The sequence below is a fragment of the Schistocerca gregaria genome, chromosome 3, assembly GCF_023897955.1.
Source record: "Schistocerca gregaria isolate iqSchGreg1 chromosome 3, iqSchGreg1.2, whole genome shotgun sequence".
In the NCBI taxonomy this organism is placed as follows: domain Eukaryota; kingdom Metazoa; phylum Arthropoda; class Insecta; order Orthoptera; family Acrididae; genus Schistocerca; species Schistocerca gregaria.
In genome coordinates this window covers 151,979,283-151,995,656 of record NC_064922.1, presented here as the reverse complement: position 1 = coordinate 151,995,656, position 16,374 = coordinate 151,979,283, and the positions used below count along the sequence as shown (strand labels likewise).

General features: G+C 43.0%; 1 protein-coding gene across 1 annotated transcript in view; it reads left to right on the top strand.

Moving 5' to 3' along the window:
* Positions 1-16,374, top strand: part of LOC126355290 (protein scarlet-like) — a 142,553-nt gene that overhangs the window by 50,715 nt on the left and 75,464 nt on the right. Inside the window, exons 7-8 of the mRNA XM_050005579.1 lie at positions 9,934-10,132; positions 15,002-15,042. Coding sequence (XP_049861536.1) covers positions 9,934-10,132; positions 15,002-15,042 — 240 coding nt within the window. The remainder of the gene's footprint in view (positions 1-9,933; positions 10,133-15,001; positions 15,043-16,374) is intronic.

Here is a 16,374-nt window from a genome sequence, read left to right as displayed (position 1 = left end):
GAAAGAGACAGTTTTGAAACTAGGGCAGCTACAGCTAAAGTAACTATAAATAACTAGCTTAGCGTCCGCTGCTTCACTCCCACAGACCGTACGGTCTCCTCAGATTTTTGTTTGTTTGTTTTTGTTTAATCAAATTTTATGTTGGCCACAAACTGGGAGAGCTTCTAAACTTTTCACGCTGATTCAGGCCATAGAAGCATGGTCTTTTCTGAATGTACCTTTGACCAAAAAGCGATCCAGGGTTATATAATCGTGTTTTTCTTCCATCTTGTGGTGATATTTCCATAGAAACTTTCATACCCTGACACATGTATCTTAATATCTAAGCTAGAAATGAAATACTAATTTCCTTTTTTTTGCTTTCTTTCGCTACTGCCTTTATCCCGCATTTTGCGCAGGGTCGGCAGGGTGAAATACGGAATTGGGATGGTTAATTTTTAGGGGTTGCCGGATGCCCTTCCTGCCACCACCTCATTACCCCTGAGACGGAATTAGTGTACCTCAACTTTCTGCGTCTAGTGTAAATCGTGAAATAGTGTGAATGAGTTACAAATGTCTGCGAGTCGTGTAACTGAGGCGGGGACGTGGGGACCAGACCGGTATTCACCTAGTAGGATGTGGAAAACCGCCTAAAAACCGCATTCAGGCTGGCCGGCACACCGGCCCTCGCCGTTAACCCGCCGGGCGGAATCGATCCGGGGCCGGCGCGCCTACCCGAGTCCAGAAAGCACCGCGCTAGCGCTCTCGCCTATCCTGGCGGTGAAATACTAATTTCCATAGGTTTCGATTTAAAATTTTTCTAATACAACAAAAGTTTCATTCCCTTTTCACCTCCTTAGTGATTGAATTTCCTGAAACGGTGAAAGACGTACTTCTTTTAAAAAAAATTGCGCCTGAGAAACCAAACACCCAATTTTCGTAGCCCTAGCTTCAAGATAACCTTAAAAGCGGGGTATTTTCAAATAGCTTTTAATATCCATTTCACCCCCTTAGATCTGCAATTTCGAACAATCCTTTCTTGAACGATGCCTACAGTGTAAGCTCCACAGCCTTACCAAATTCCAACTTTCTATCTTCAGCGATTTTAAAACTTCCAGGCAGATTAAAACTGTGTGCTGGACCGACACTCGAACTCGGGACCTTTGCCTTTCGCAGGCAAGTGCTCTACCATCTGAGCTACCCAAGGACGACTCACGCCCCGTCCTCACAGCTTTACTTCTGCCAGTACCTCGTCTCCTACCTTCCAAACGTTAGCGATTTTGGCTGGACGAAGATGAGTCAGTGAATAAGTCTGGTCCTGATTCACCCCCATAGGGATTCGATTTACCAAAAAAAGTTAAACATGCATTTTCTCATCTGCAATAGAAGAGCCAAATACAAATTTTCAAAGCTTTAGCGTTAAAATGCTCGCAGTCTGGAATGTTTTCGTAGAACATATAACCTGAAACATATGACCCCCATTTCAACTCCTTAGGGTTATTTCCGAAAAAGTGAAATGAGTATATTTTATTTCTAACAGAGAATCAAAATACAAATATGCATAGATTTGGCTTCAAAAATGCTTGCATATTAAAATATTTCTATAAAAAATTTTATCCCCTGGGGATTGAATTTCCAAAAACAATGAAACAGTATTTTCTTTTCTCCGACCGAGAAGCAAAGTTAAGATTTTCATAGATTTAGCATTCCCGTCATAATGAACTATTAAAAAAAATGTTTCATCCCTTTTTTCACCACCTCATAAGTTGAATTCCTAAAAATATTGACCGAGTGAGGTTGCGCAGTGGTTAGCACACTGGACTCGCATTCGGGAGGACGACGGTTCACTCCCGTGTCCAGCCATCCTAATTTAGGTTTTCCGTGATTTTCCTAAATCGTTTCAGGCAAATGCCGGGATGGTTCCTTTGAAAGGGCACGGCCGATTTCCTTTCCAATCCTTCCCTAACCCGAGCTTGCGCTCCGTCTCTAATGACATCGTTGTCGACGGGACGTTAAACACTAGCCACCACCACCACCTAAAAATATTTAAACATGTATTTTTTATTTGTAACCGAGAGCTCAAATACAATTTCTCATAGTTGCAGCTTTAAAAATATCTTAGAATTTCTCTAATAAAGAATTAATTCCAAAAAAATATTGACCTTTTATTTTATCTCCATACCCGTAAAATCGCAAAAAATGCTCAACCACGTATTTCTTTGTTTCTGACCGAGAAACCGAATACCATTTTTTGTCGTGCTAGCTTCAAAATTGCCTTAATAGTGACGTATTTTCAAAAAAGATCTTCCGTCCCTTACTTTATACCCTTGGGATTGGACTTTCGAAAAATGCCTTATTAAACAATGCCTACGGTGTAAGACCAAAATCCCCTGCAAATTTCAAGTTTCCATCCTTATTAGTTTTGGCTCGGCAATGATGAGTGGGTGAGTGAGTCAGTCAGTCGGTACATCGCCTTTCAGAAATAATGACTGACTGACCCTGTCATACAGTGTAAGAGGTGTTTATAATTATGTGCTAAAATTATTAAAACGTAAAACTAAATGAAAAGTCAAATAGTCCGAAGTAGCCGTTCCTGTTGCAGGCGATTAGAGGCTCACACAACCCGTTTCGCAACTTCTAAGTAGCGTCTTCTCGTGTGTATCTGTACAGAAATGTTTATAAATTAATACTTTGACAATAGAGAAATGGAGTTATCCGAGATATCTTCAAACACTGAGTGAACAGACTTAAGCACGTTAGAAAAAATTATGCATCTAATTAGGAAACTAGGTGTGGATCACACACGTCCCACAAAGAACGAGTCTGTTCGTAAACAATAAATAAGATTTGTCAATTCTTAGCAAAAGATGATTACTTACAGTGCTATGTCATATTAAAAAGGTATAACGTCTCCAAAATTGTACACTAAAGACGGTGTGATTTTTTGAACTCATTAGTAAAATGTCTGAAGTGTACAATAATTACTTTTCATCAGAGAGTCTAAAGAATATAGCTACTATCTCTGATAAATGCAGTTTTATACAATAATGTCTTTTCTTGTTCTATAAAAGTTGCGATCGTAATAGCCTCTAAGCCTTCTATGTGTCTTACTTTTGTTCTCGCTGTTGTTGGGGAAGGAGTCATTTACGTTGAAAAGGTGCATATGTTGTAATTGTTAATATATGTATCAAATGAAATGTTAGCGTCGTTATTGTTAAGAGTAGCCTTCCGATCTCTGAAGTCAGTGTATTGAACCTTCAAACAATTCCTAGCCATTTGTAGCTGCAGCGCCGCCAGGAAACAGAACTTCACTTGTGTGCAACAATCAGCTGACATTACGCGGCAACTTCAAGTATTACAAAATATTTCATGTATTTTTCACAGCAGAAGCCACAAAGTAGTTTAAAGCATTTCATTTAATAATAAATTGCCTAACAAATAGTTTCTTTTGTTACAGTGTCATTATTTACAGTATTTTGGATCCAAGTTAGATATAGCAGCTTTGGCCTTGACTACGAACGAAAGAATCTTAGAGTATATAAATTGGTTAGGCGACTCTTATGATAAACGTGAACCCACTTCCAAAAAAGAAACGCAAAGCCAGTGTCTTATTCTCTTTGCACACTCTTATTTCATTGGCTTGGCTACGGACGTATGACCTCCATCATATGCAAGTCAACGTAATTCATAGGCAGGCTTGGTGTCCTAATATCAATTTTAGAGTATATAAGGGTTATTTGGAAACCGTGATAGCGTTACGGAGATGGTTTGCAAACTCAAGTGGCAGACTCTGCAAGAGAGGCGCTCTGCATCGCGGTGTAGCTTGCTCGCCAGGTTTCGAGAGGGTGCGTTTCTGGATGAGGCATCGAATATATTGCTTCCCCCTACTTATACCTACCGAGGAGATCACGAGTGTAAAATTAGAGAGATTAGAGCGCACACGGAGGCTTTCAGACAGTCGTTCTTCCCGCGAACCATACGCGACTGGAACAGGAAATGGAGGTAATGACAGTGGCATGTAAAGTGCCCTCCGGCACACACCGTTGGGTGGCTTGCAAAGTATAAATGTAGATGTAGATGTAGAATTAACGGACCCCTAATCAAGAATCAAATGAAATAAGTGCCAATATGAGACAGAAAGTGCCTGGCGCAGTTGTTAGATCGGTTAGTGCAGCTACAATGTAAGGTTATCACGATTTAAGTGAGTTTGAACGTGGTGTTACTTTTGGCGCACGAGCAATGGGACAGAGCATCTCCGAGGTAGCGATGAAGTGTGGATTTTCCCATCGACCATTTCACGACTGTATCGTGAATATCACGAATCAGGCAAAAAATCAAATCTCCGACATCGCTGGGGGCGGAAAAAGATCCTGCAAGAACGGAACAAACGACGACTGAAGAGAATCGTACAGCGTGACAGAAGTGCACCTCTTCCGCAAAGTGCTGCAGGTTTCAGCACTGGGCCATCCACAAGTGTCAGCGTGCGAACCATTCAATGAAACAACCAAAAGCCCACTCGTGTACCTAGGATGACTGCACGACACAAAGCTTTATGCCTCGCGTGGGCCCGTCAGCACCGGCAATGGAATGTTGATGACTGAGAACATGTTGCCCTTTTCGTACGAGTCTCGTTCCAAATTGTGTAGACTGGTTGAACTATCTGATCACCTGCATCCTTTCGTATCCATTGCGTATTCCAGCGGACTTGGACAATACCAGCATGACATTGCGACACTCCACACGTCCAGAATTGCTGCAGAATGGCTCCAGGAGCACACTTCTGAGTTTAAACACTTCCGCTGGTCGCCAAACTCCCCAGACATGAACATTATTCATCATATCTGAGATGCTTTGCAACTTGCTGTTCAGAATAAATCTTCACCCCCTCGTACTCTTAGGGATTTATGGACAGCCCTGCAGGGTTCATGGTATCATTTCCCTCCAGCACTACTTCAAACATGAGTGTAGTCCATGGCACGTCGTGTTGCGACACTTCTGCGAGCAAGCGAAGGCCCTATTCGATATTAGGCAGGTGTACCAGTTTCTTTGGCTCTTCAGTGTATAAATATATATAGATATATAAATATATTTATGTACAGGGTGAGTCAGGAGGAAAGGTACGTATTTTGACGAGTGATAGCATTACTGATTCTGAACAAAACATTTTATGTGGACGTATGTCCTACTCCGAATGGTTTCCGAGATAGAACACTTTGAATGTGCATTTCTATTATTGTCTGTATTATTCAATGTCATTGTTTACAACGTACCACAGTAATATAGAGGAAGATGAGAAGAACATTTTAACACAGAACGCTTGTCGTCTATCAAGTCGGAAAACTACCTCAGACTTGTACCAAAAGTACTTAAGCTACAACGCACGCGCGTGGAGCGAGCTTTACAATTGTCTCGCGATCTCTCCGCACAAACTGTTAGTCCTAGACAAAAAATGGTACCTTTTTTGTAGCAAATTTAATTTAGTTTAATTGTGTACTGATATGTTTCCGTTAGGGTGTTTGGTTTTCGAGTTATTAAGGAAAAACATACAAAAGTGATATTAAACGTGTTCTGTCTCGGAAACCAATCCCAACAGGGCATATGTCAATATGAAGTTTTTGTTCAGAATTACCAATACTATAGCGACTCAAAGCATGTACCTTTCCTCCTGACTTACCCTGTACATGTTGCATATGATCATGTATATGTACTAGTTACGACAAAATTTGTCATGCACGCTCAGACTACATTGAGAACAAAAATCGAAAATTGTGAATAAGTTAGCAGAGATGAGAGGGACGAAATATTTTACAGACAAACACGAATAAAATTAAATATGGGGGGGGGGGCTGTTACAGAATGCCGCAGAGTAGCAGTGGGCGCTGCTGGGCAAAGTTCTCAGCCTTTTTCAGTTGGTAAAACCATCATCAATGACGAATGTCCCTGCCTATAAAAGCTAAGGAATTCCCAGCTAAGGAATCAGATCCTTAACTAAAAAAAAAAAGAAAAAACAGTGCACCGCAGTCACTAAAAGGAAAAAGGTATGCCCCCATGTAACGTGGAACGACAACCAAAACCTGCACTAATCAGTATTAAAATCGCGAAATGTCATCACTTTACCAATTAAAATTTAAAATATGTTACTGTGCGCGTGTGTCAAGCAACGGGCAATGCCCCTCGTAAATGTTATTACGAAAAATAATGGGCCCTGGAGTGATTAAAGAATAAAAATGAAGTTAATGATGATAACATATAAAATTAATGTATACAAATAGACTGAAAAAATTGTTTTTAACGTGTTTTAGGGAACACCAATGGTGCAGAGGAAAATTACTGTGCTGAAGGTCAGACTTACGGAATCCGACACATTTATGTGTGTTTGGCACGAACATAACAGTAATCGTAGCGGCTGACACGCAAGCCACGAGGTGTCCACAGTGAATTGCCGTATCGTATCTAACGACTAACGTCCGGATGACTGAGACGGTTTACACTACTGGCCATTAAAATTGCTACACTAAGAAGAAATGCAGATGATAAACGAGTATCCATTGGACTAATATATTATACTAGAACTGACATGTGATTACATTTTCACGCAATTTGGGTGCATATATCTTGAGAAATCTGTACAAAGAACGACCACCACTGGCCATAATAACGGCCCTGATAAGCCTGGGCATTGAGTAAAACAGACCTTGGATAGAGTGTACAGGTACAGCTGGCCATGCATCTTCAACACGATAGCACAGTTCATCAAGAGTAGTGACTGGCATATTGTGACGAGCCAGTTAGTCGGCCACCACTGACCAGACGTTTTCAATTGGTGAGAGATCTGGAGAATGTGCTGGGCACGGCAGCAGTCGAACATTTCCTGGATCCATAAAGGCCCGTACAGGACCTGCAACACACTGTCGTGCGTTATCCTGCTGAAATGTAGGGTTTCTCAGGGATCGAATGAAGGGTAGAGCTACGGGTCGTAATACATCTGAAATGTAACGTCCACTGTTCAAAGTGCCGTCAGTGCGAACAAGAGGTGACCGAGACGTGTAACCAATGGCACCCCATACCATCACGCCCCGCGATACGCCAGTATGGCGATGACAAATGCACGCTTCCAATGTGCGTCCACCGCGATGTCGCCAAACACGGGTGCTATCATCATAATGCTGTAAACAGAACCCGGATTCATCCGAATAAATGAGGTTGTGCCATTCGTGCCCCTAGGTTCGGTGTTGAGTACACCATCTCAGGCGTTCCTGTCTGTGATGCAGCGTGAAGAGTAACCGCAGCCATGGTCACCGAGCTGATAGTCGATGCCGCTGCAAACGTCGTGGAACTGTTCGTGCATATGGTTGTTGTCTTTCTGGTTTCGTTTTATTAATTACTTACTTTCCTTTCAATTTATTCATAATTAAACGTAGTTTCTACATATTCTCCTTGCTAGTTATAAACTGCTATCTTTGTTAGAGCATTTTTTAGAAATTGAATTAAAAACAAACCATTATGTAGAGGATATTCCATGTATTAAGAGACCGTATTCTACAAACTCTAGGCAAGAGCGCAGGTTTTCAGCAAGCAGTAAATGAATGAATAAACAATAGCATGCTATTCTTTTGGCTTTTAAACTGCAACTGTTGTAAAGAACAAATAGGTGGCTGGACTCAAGAACATCTTTGCGGCCAGTACATTTCCATAACCGATTTATAATCTTTTGGTGATTTTTCCACTTCTTACAGTATACGTATTACTGCGAGATACATTGCTTGAGTCACCCTTGCTTTGCATGCCTCAATAGACACTCCACAGCAGACCACACTCGACCACAAACTAAACAGTGCCTATGTGCATGTTTCCACTTGTTACTCTCTAGTTTGGCAGAGATGAAAATCTCTTTCTACAGGACCAAATCACTGGCTTCTTGGGACATACCACACTAAACATGTTCGCCCACTTCATTTTTTCTCGTTACTTACGGACACTAAGTCGTTAGCCATCCCACTGAGTTAGTGGTGTAGTATCTGTGAGCCGGCCAGTCGTGTGAAATGGCCTTCAGAGAGCGATACGCTTCAGGTAAAGCGTGCGAACGCCTTTACTTAGGTTAATCCCTAGTCCACCTAGAAAATGAAATCTGATACAACTACGTAAGGTTCAGTAGTATGAGTACAAGAAGACAGGGTTCATAATTTATTTACTAAATCGGTATGCATACAACAGCATGTGTGCCTATTATGTTCTAAACAGCCACGCACAATGGCGGGATTTTCCGGTGCTTATTCCCCGGATTCTATTGGTGACAGAAAGATATGGTCAAGCGTTCCGGAAAGCTTTTGGGGTAGGGACCGTTTGTATAGCCAGTAGAAGGAACGTTTTACTGTCACTATCCTAATGTATAGGCTCAAAATATGAATACACTACTGCCCATTAAAATTGCTACACCACGAAGGTGATGTGTTACAGACGCAAAATTTAACCAACAGGAAGAAGATGCTGTGATAAGCAAATGATTAGCTTTTCACAGCATTCACACAATGTTGGCGCCGGTGGCGACACCAACAACGCGCTAACATGAGGAAAGTTTTCAACCGATTTCTCATACACAAACAGCAGTTGACCGGCGTTGCCTAGTGAACCGTTGTTGCGATGCCTCATGTTAGAACGAGAAATGCGTACCATCACGTTTCCGACTTTGATAAAGGTCCGATTGTAGCCTATTGCGATTGCGGTTTATGGTATCGCGACATTGCTGCTCGCGTTGGTCGAGATCCAATAACTGTTAGTAGAATATGAAATCGGTGGGCCCTGGAGGGTACTACGGAACGCCGTGCTGGATCCCAACGGCCTCGTGTCACTAGCAGTTCAGATGACCGGCATCTTATCCGCATGGCTGTAGCGGATCGTGCAGCCACGTCTCGATCCACAGATGGGGAAGGTAGCAAGACAACAACCATCTGCACGAACAGTTCGACGACGTTTGAGCAGCATGGACTATCAGCTCAGAGACCTTGGTGCGGTTATCCTTGACGCTGCATCACAGACAGCCTGCGATGGTGTACTCAACACCGAACCTGGGTGCACGAATTGCGAAACGTCATTCTTTAGGATGAATCCAGGTTCTGTTTACAGCATCATGATGGTCGCATCCGTGTTTGGCGACATCGCGGTGAACGCACATTGTATGCGCGTATTCTTCATCGCCATACTGCCGTATCATCTGGCGTGATGGTATGGGGTGCCACTGGTTACACGTCTCGGGTCACCTCTTGTTCGCATTGACGGCACTTTGAACAGTGGACGTTGCATTTCAGATGTGTTACGAACCGTGGCTCTACCCTTGATTCGATCCCTGCGAAACCGTACATTTCAGCAGGATAATGCACGACAGCATTTTGCACGTCCTGCACGGGCCTTTCTGGATACAGAAAATGTTCGACTGTAGCCCTGGCCAGCACATTCTGCAGATTTCTCACCAATTGAAAACGTCTGGTCAGTGGTGGCTCGTCACAATACGCCAGACACTACTCTCGATGAACTGTGTTATCGTGTTGAAGCTGCATGTGCAGCTGTACCTGTACATGCTATCCAAGCTCTGCTTGACCCAATGCCCAGGCGTGTGAAGACCGTTGTTACGGCCAAAGGTTGTCGCTCTGGGTACCGGTTTCTCAGGATATATTCACCCAAATAGGGTGCAAATGTAATCATATATCAGTTGTAGTATAATTTATTTGTCAAATCAATACCCGTTTATCACCTTCATTTCTTCTTGGTGTAGCTTTTTTAATGGCCAGTAGTGTGCTTCTGGTAGAGGAGCGAGATCTTTAGCATAACCTCACCAGGTGCAGTTGCCTTTCCACTGCGGAGCGCTTTAGCGCTTTTAGGTGATTTCCTGCTCGGCGACCGCTCACCCCGACACCTGCCGCTGACACCGCGCCGCTTGTTGCACGTGTTGCCGGGCAGCCAGGGGCTGGAGTGCCCGCCTCGCTACAACCCTGCAGACTTCTTGGTCTGCGCCGTGTCGGGCGGCCCCGGCCGGGACGATGCGGCTCGCCGCCTCTGCGACCAGTTCGCCGCCAGCGACGCCGCCGCCCAGCTGCTGGCCGACGTCCGCCTCGAGGAGCTGCCGCCGGGGCTCGCCCGCTCCAAGCCCTGCCTGCTGGTAAGCGCACCTGCTTCTCTCTCAGTTCACCGCTGTCAGCAATCAGACATCAAATGCTTGCCCGTTCACTGATATCGACTACTTTCGACTGAGTGTTAATAACCTCTGTTTCGAAATATGGAAAGTTTGATCTAATGTACGAGGAACGTAGTGAATTTCATGAGCTACCTATTTTTGTTAATACGCATATACTTTCACAACATAAGCAGCATACATCAACTCTAGAATTAATTTTCACTCTGCACCAGAATTTTTTCATTACTAACTTTTCTACAGAAGCGTGTATACAGTGTAAATGGCATGTTACTATAAACATACAGGGTGTCCAGAAACGGACGCCCTGATTTCAAAATTAAATATCTCGAAAACAAAGATCGATAGAGGAATGCAGTAACGGTATGTTTATTGTGAAAGCTGTAAGACGTTTATACAGCAGTTTGAAATAATATTTACAGAAGCTGCTAACAAAGGGCGCTGTACGCTGTACAGCTCATATCAGCATACATAAGTGAAATAATCGTATGAAAACAATCTTTGCAAACAATCACATCACAATGTTTTCAAAATGTTCACCATTGGCACTACAGAGGTGGTGCAAACGAAGAATGAAATTCGTCATCATATTTCGTAATGTCGCAACCGAAATGGATTCACATGCCACAGAGATCGCCGATTCAAGCTCGTCCAGCGTGTCGGGATGCTTCGGGTAGACCATGTCTTTCACTGTGCCCCACAAAAAAATGTCACAGGGAGTTAAATCCGGCGAATATGGAGGCCAATCCATGCCTGCACCAGTAAATTTGGGATATTCCAAAGCAATGACTTGATTCCCGAAGTATTCCTCAAGAAAGCGAAACACTTGTTCGGTCCGATGTGGTCGGGCTCCATCTGGCATAAACCATTCAGTACCTGGTCGATCCTCTAACACTTACTGTGTGGCGACAAATTGTTCCAAAATTGCAACGTAACGTGCACCAGTGACCGTTTCTTGAATGCAAAAAGGGCCAATAATCCTCTGCTGCACACTGTAGCCCACACAGTAACTTTACGAGAATACAGGGGTTCCGCTTCACACCAATATGGCTTTTCGGAACCCCAAAATCGCCAGTTATGCTTATTCAGGTATCCATTCAGGTGGAAGTGTGCTTCATCTGTAAACCAGATGCAGCCAACATCAAATCCTTCACTATCAATCATTGTGAGCATCTGATTAGCAAAGGCAGCCTTCTGTTGAAGAGCTCGTACGGGTATGGCCTGGTGCGTTTGAATTTTGAATGGAAACATGTGTAGGCTCTTTCTCAGTATTTTCTGCATGCTGGAACGCTTCAAACCAGTCTCAGATGCAGTTCTACGGACAGATGACATTGGATTTCGTAACCGAAGGCTTCCGCGGCCGTTGTCAATGTCATTGCTCATTCAGCAGTTAGCAACACACCCTGAGGAAGGCGTCTTGCAACAGACGCCGAAACGTTGGAATTTTATAAATGACAATGCGGTCTCTAACCCAGAAGAATTTTATTGACATTGGATTTCGCTTAATAATTCCAGAAACTGTCGCGATATTTTCAGGCGTAACTGCGGTTTGCTTGCGGCCAACATGCCCCACTAGATCATCAGTCACGCTGCCTGTTCGTTGAAATTTTGCGAAGAGCGCACGAATGGTTTTCGCATCGGGTCCTTTTGGAACATTAAATCGTGCTTGAAAACTTCGCCTTGTTGCCGTAGTACTCTCTTCTAACCTGTGGTACTCTAGCACCAGAAAAACGCGTTGTTCAATGCAGTACATGGTTTTAATCTCTTCCTTCGGTACGCTAACCCCCTTTCACGTTTCAATAGTGGAACTGATCGCTCTGGGCTTCGGATCACTATTTATACTAGGCATTACGTATGGTGATTACAGCGCCATCTGTTAGCAGCTTTTGTATCTATTATTTCAAACTGTTGTATAAACTTCTTACAGCTTTCACAATAAACATACCGTTTACTGCATTCCTCTATCGATCTTTGTTTTCGAGATATTTAATTTTGAAATCAGGGAGTCCTTTTCTGGACACCCTGTAGCTAGGTCTACTTTTAGTCTTCGGATCAATGCCGCAATGCCACGCCTTGTAGGCGATGACATCTCTATCGGCGAAAGACTCAAGTCTAGGAATGGAGGCGTTTTCACAACGAACGAAGGCTAGGGTAAACCAACCACTACCAGAATTTCCAGTAGCGACATCCAGATTAAAATTAACCGTGCAGCCACGGAAGAATATAGGTACATTTATTATAACTGCTTGGGCTGTTCCATTTACTCCAAGTTTATTCTCGAGGCTAATAATACGTTTGTACTATAATTACTAATAAAGTGTGATCCCTCACCTCTGTAACCGGGGAGCGTACATCGCGAATCGGGGTCTCAAGTATGCAACAGTTTGAAAAAATTCGAAAACGTAGTGCCGCACTGCCCGCTCAGCACCTAGCGAGTCGATGACGCAACCCGCCCGACTTGGTTAGGCGCCAGCCCGGCGCACAAAGGGACGTGTGCTCCTACTGAGACTACAGCACGCGTATGGGATAACTTCCTCTTGCTGCTGATATGAGATTTCTTGGCAAATTAAAACTGTATGCCAGACAGTGATTCGAACCCGAGACCTTTGCCTTTCGCGGGCAACTGCTCTACTATCTGAGCTACCCAAGCACAACTCACGCCCCGTCCTCACAGCTTTACTTCTGCCAGTACCAGGAGACGAGGTACTGGCTGAAGTAAAGCTGTGAGCACGGGGCGTGAGTTGTGCTTGTGTAGCTCACATGGTAGAGCACTTCTCCGCGAAAGGTAAAGGTCCCGAGTTCGAGTCTCGGTCCGACACACAGTTTTAATCTACCAGGAAGTTTTGCAATCTGCAGTGTATTACGTCATTTTTTTCAATCCAGTCTTCGTAAGTACAGTTCTGTAAGTCTAAAAACTCTCATGTGTGGAAATGAGCTATGACTGTCAAAACCCAAGCCACACTCGCTACAATTTCACAGCCGGTGACTTACATATTTGCGAGTCTGTGAAAGAACATGAAACATATTGGAACAGGGTGCATCATCCTTTTTCATGTTGCACGCAAGAACGACCCACGTGGGTCGTGGTGGCCAGCGCTGATAGTCTTTTTTTTCCTTCTTAACTGTTATTTCATCCCCTTGTCTCCATGTGGGCGATGGATGGGCTGCCAGCCTCACAATATCCCGCTCTTTAACCTAGAGCAGCAACAGAAAATGGATGAAGATTTTACAGATGGTACGAGGGTTGGAACTTAAATAGTGGCAACTATTTATTCACGACCGACGCAAAATAGTTACATGTTCGCACCTGTTACTGCCCGTCAAAGCAGTCACAGCGTTGTGTAGAACCCATTGCCAGCGACGTGGAAAGCGTAGTATTCCGTAAGCACAGCCTTTTCTGTTGATGGTGCGAATGAAGCGGTCTAAACTGAAGGTGATTCTCGTGTACGACTGTGATGGTGTTATCATAAGGCATTACATTCCTCCACTGCAGACCGTCAATGGACAGTATTACCGTTCGTTGTGGGAGCATCACCTGCGACCAGCTTTGCGAAAGAAGCGGAGACACTTTCTGCGCAACCCACACATCATTTTTCACGATATTTCGCGAGCTCATACAGTGCAAGCTGTGGCTGCTCTGTTCGGCAGATGGGACTGGAAAGTACTGCACCATCCACCATACTCCCCGGGGTTAAGTCCTTGTGACTTTGATTTGATTTCGAAGGTGAAGGAATCACTTCGTGGCACTCGCTTCAGAACTGTTCCAGAGATTCGACAGGCAGTAGACCGCTCCATTCGCACCATCAACAGAGCAGGCTCTGCTAACGGCATACCACGCCTTCCACATCGCTGGCATCGGGTTGTACACAACGCTGTTGATTAGTTTGAAGAACAGTAACAGGTGCAAGCATGTAACTCTTTTGTGTCGGTTGTGGTACCGAGAAAGGCTGCACCTTTATAGCACGTGGATCGCCTAGGTAGCAACAAACTGTACGCAACGTTTTATGAACTACCACACACGCTGTAACTTTCTAGTCCAGTGTCTGCGATAACGCTAATCACCAGTGCGAATGTCGGGTGTACTTTTCATAATAATAATCGCAAGCAGGAGGCCTACCTTGGAGCCCTCTCTGCAGATGGAGCTGGCCATGCAACAACGTCACCACAATGAATCTGTTGTTGCCTAAATTGTAGAACTAGTATCCTGAACAGTGCAAATCTTATCGATGTCCTGTAATACTGAAAAGACGCACAGTACAACAGGTACGGCTAGTAGTAAATACATTATCGTTACACAAGTCAAACTAGGCATCTCACATTACCGAACAAGAATTTGTGGTGGTGTATTGATGGCGAGCGATTCCACAAGTGGAACCATTACAGCATTCATTGTGTAATAATAACTGAATAAAATATGATAACTTGTTATGTTCGTTAGGCGACGAATTCATGGAGATGCAGCAACTAACATTATTGCTTTGTGCAGAGGCAGAGGTATATTTATAGTTGACATGACATCAAAGCACAAACACGCCGTACGTTTTATTTCCGTTCACAAATTCTCGAACAATGCTAGAAAAGACATGTGTGCACATCTGACCAGAAATACTTGCTGTCTTAGTTAATTAATAAGTTGGCGCAAATAGTGAAACGCAATTTTTTTCTGTAGAAAGACTGGGAATTGAGGAATTCAGTGAATAATTCAGATATTAATTTCAATGCTTAAAATTATTTTTATCTCGATCGTTTCACAGATGTTCGCAACGACAACATGTCCGTAATATTCAAAACATATAAATCACATACATTTATTGATTCTCTGCATTTCTGTTTCAGGTTGAAGACACGGAGATACTTGGAGAGACGTCGGAAAAGTTGTACGTATTCTTCACTTCGCTTCTTCATTAACATTCGTTTTTCTTGTGAAACGCCTTCCAGTTCTGCTACTATTGCCGTGCTAATTCTCTGGTGAGATTATGAGAAGATGTCCGTTCGTCCGTGACCCAGTTCCATGATCCACAATTCCACATCAACCTGTTCGGTACTTATTACATGGTTTCACGGTACTGCCAGAGGAATAGAAACACTCAAATCATCTCTCTTCACATAGATTTCCTAAAATGTTCAGTTTGTTATAATAGTGTATTTTTGAATTTATTTCTGTTCCGGTTGACACTATTGACTTACATTTTGCATGGATCTTTGACAATGTGCTCGAAAAAAATCGATAGTAAACCTAGAAAACTTATCCTTTTGTTGCTGCTACGTACCTATCGTTCTTTTATCTACATAGAGCTTCCCAATATTTCACTGGGTGGTTTTCGGACCACAGTTCTTTACATAAAAATTGGCCAGGCGCTAGTAGGACTCCCTCGCTGAGGGTTCCGTACAGACTTAATTACTTATATGAACAGTTCATCTATTCCGGGAATCGAAAATATCGACGATTTTTGCCTGTTATCGACACTGATACTGGAAAGATATCGGTCCCAGGGGAGAATGTTGTAATTTCGAGTCGCTTAATAAATGATAAAAGAAATATCCTATTCGTGTGATGTAATTACAAATGAACGATTTTATGATTTTTTCCCTTTTATTGCACTGTGAAACCTTTCTTCTTGTCAAATTTCATGATTCTACATCAAGGGGAAGTACCCCATAGGTTTTAATGGGTGTATCAAAATATGTGACATAAATGACCATTTATTTTAATTGTACTGACATATAAGCTTAACATTTTTACCAACAAACCAATATAGTCATGAGAATGTAACATAAATTTCAACTCGTTACTTTCATCTGTTACGGAGAAAATGGGTTATAACGGACGGATGGACAGACGGACAGTTAGAGAACAAAATACATTTTTTTGACGTGATACAATTACAAATTCAAAAGTTTCGAATTTTTTCATTTATTTTTACAGTGAAAGCTTGTTTCTTGGTACGTTTCATGACTGTAGGTCAACGGTAAGCACCCTTTAGATTTTGATGAGTATGTCTGCCAGTTTGCTATTATTTGAAGTAATTGGCTTTATCTTCTGATTGAATTGACTTGGTAGCTTCACAATTTACATCGCCAAGGGACCGTAGATCTTAATGTGTTACAAAAATATCAACTTGATATGTTTACCCGTTCCTCAAAGAAGGCTTTTGAGTAGTCGGGCACACAGACAGACAGACAGACAACAAAGTGATTTTATAAAAGTT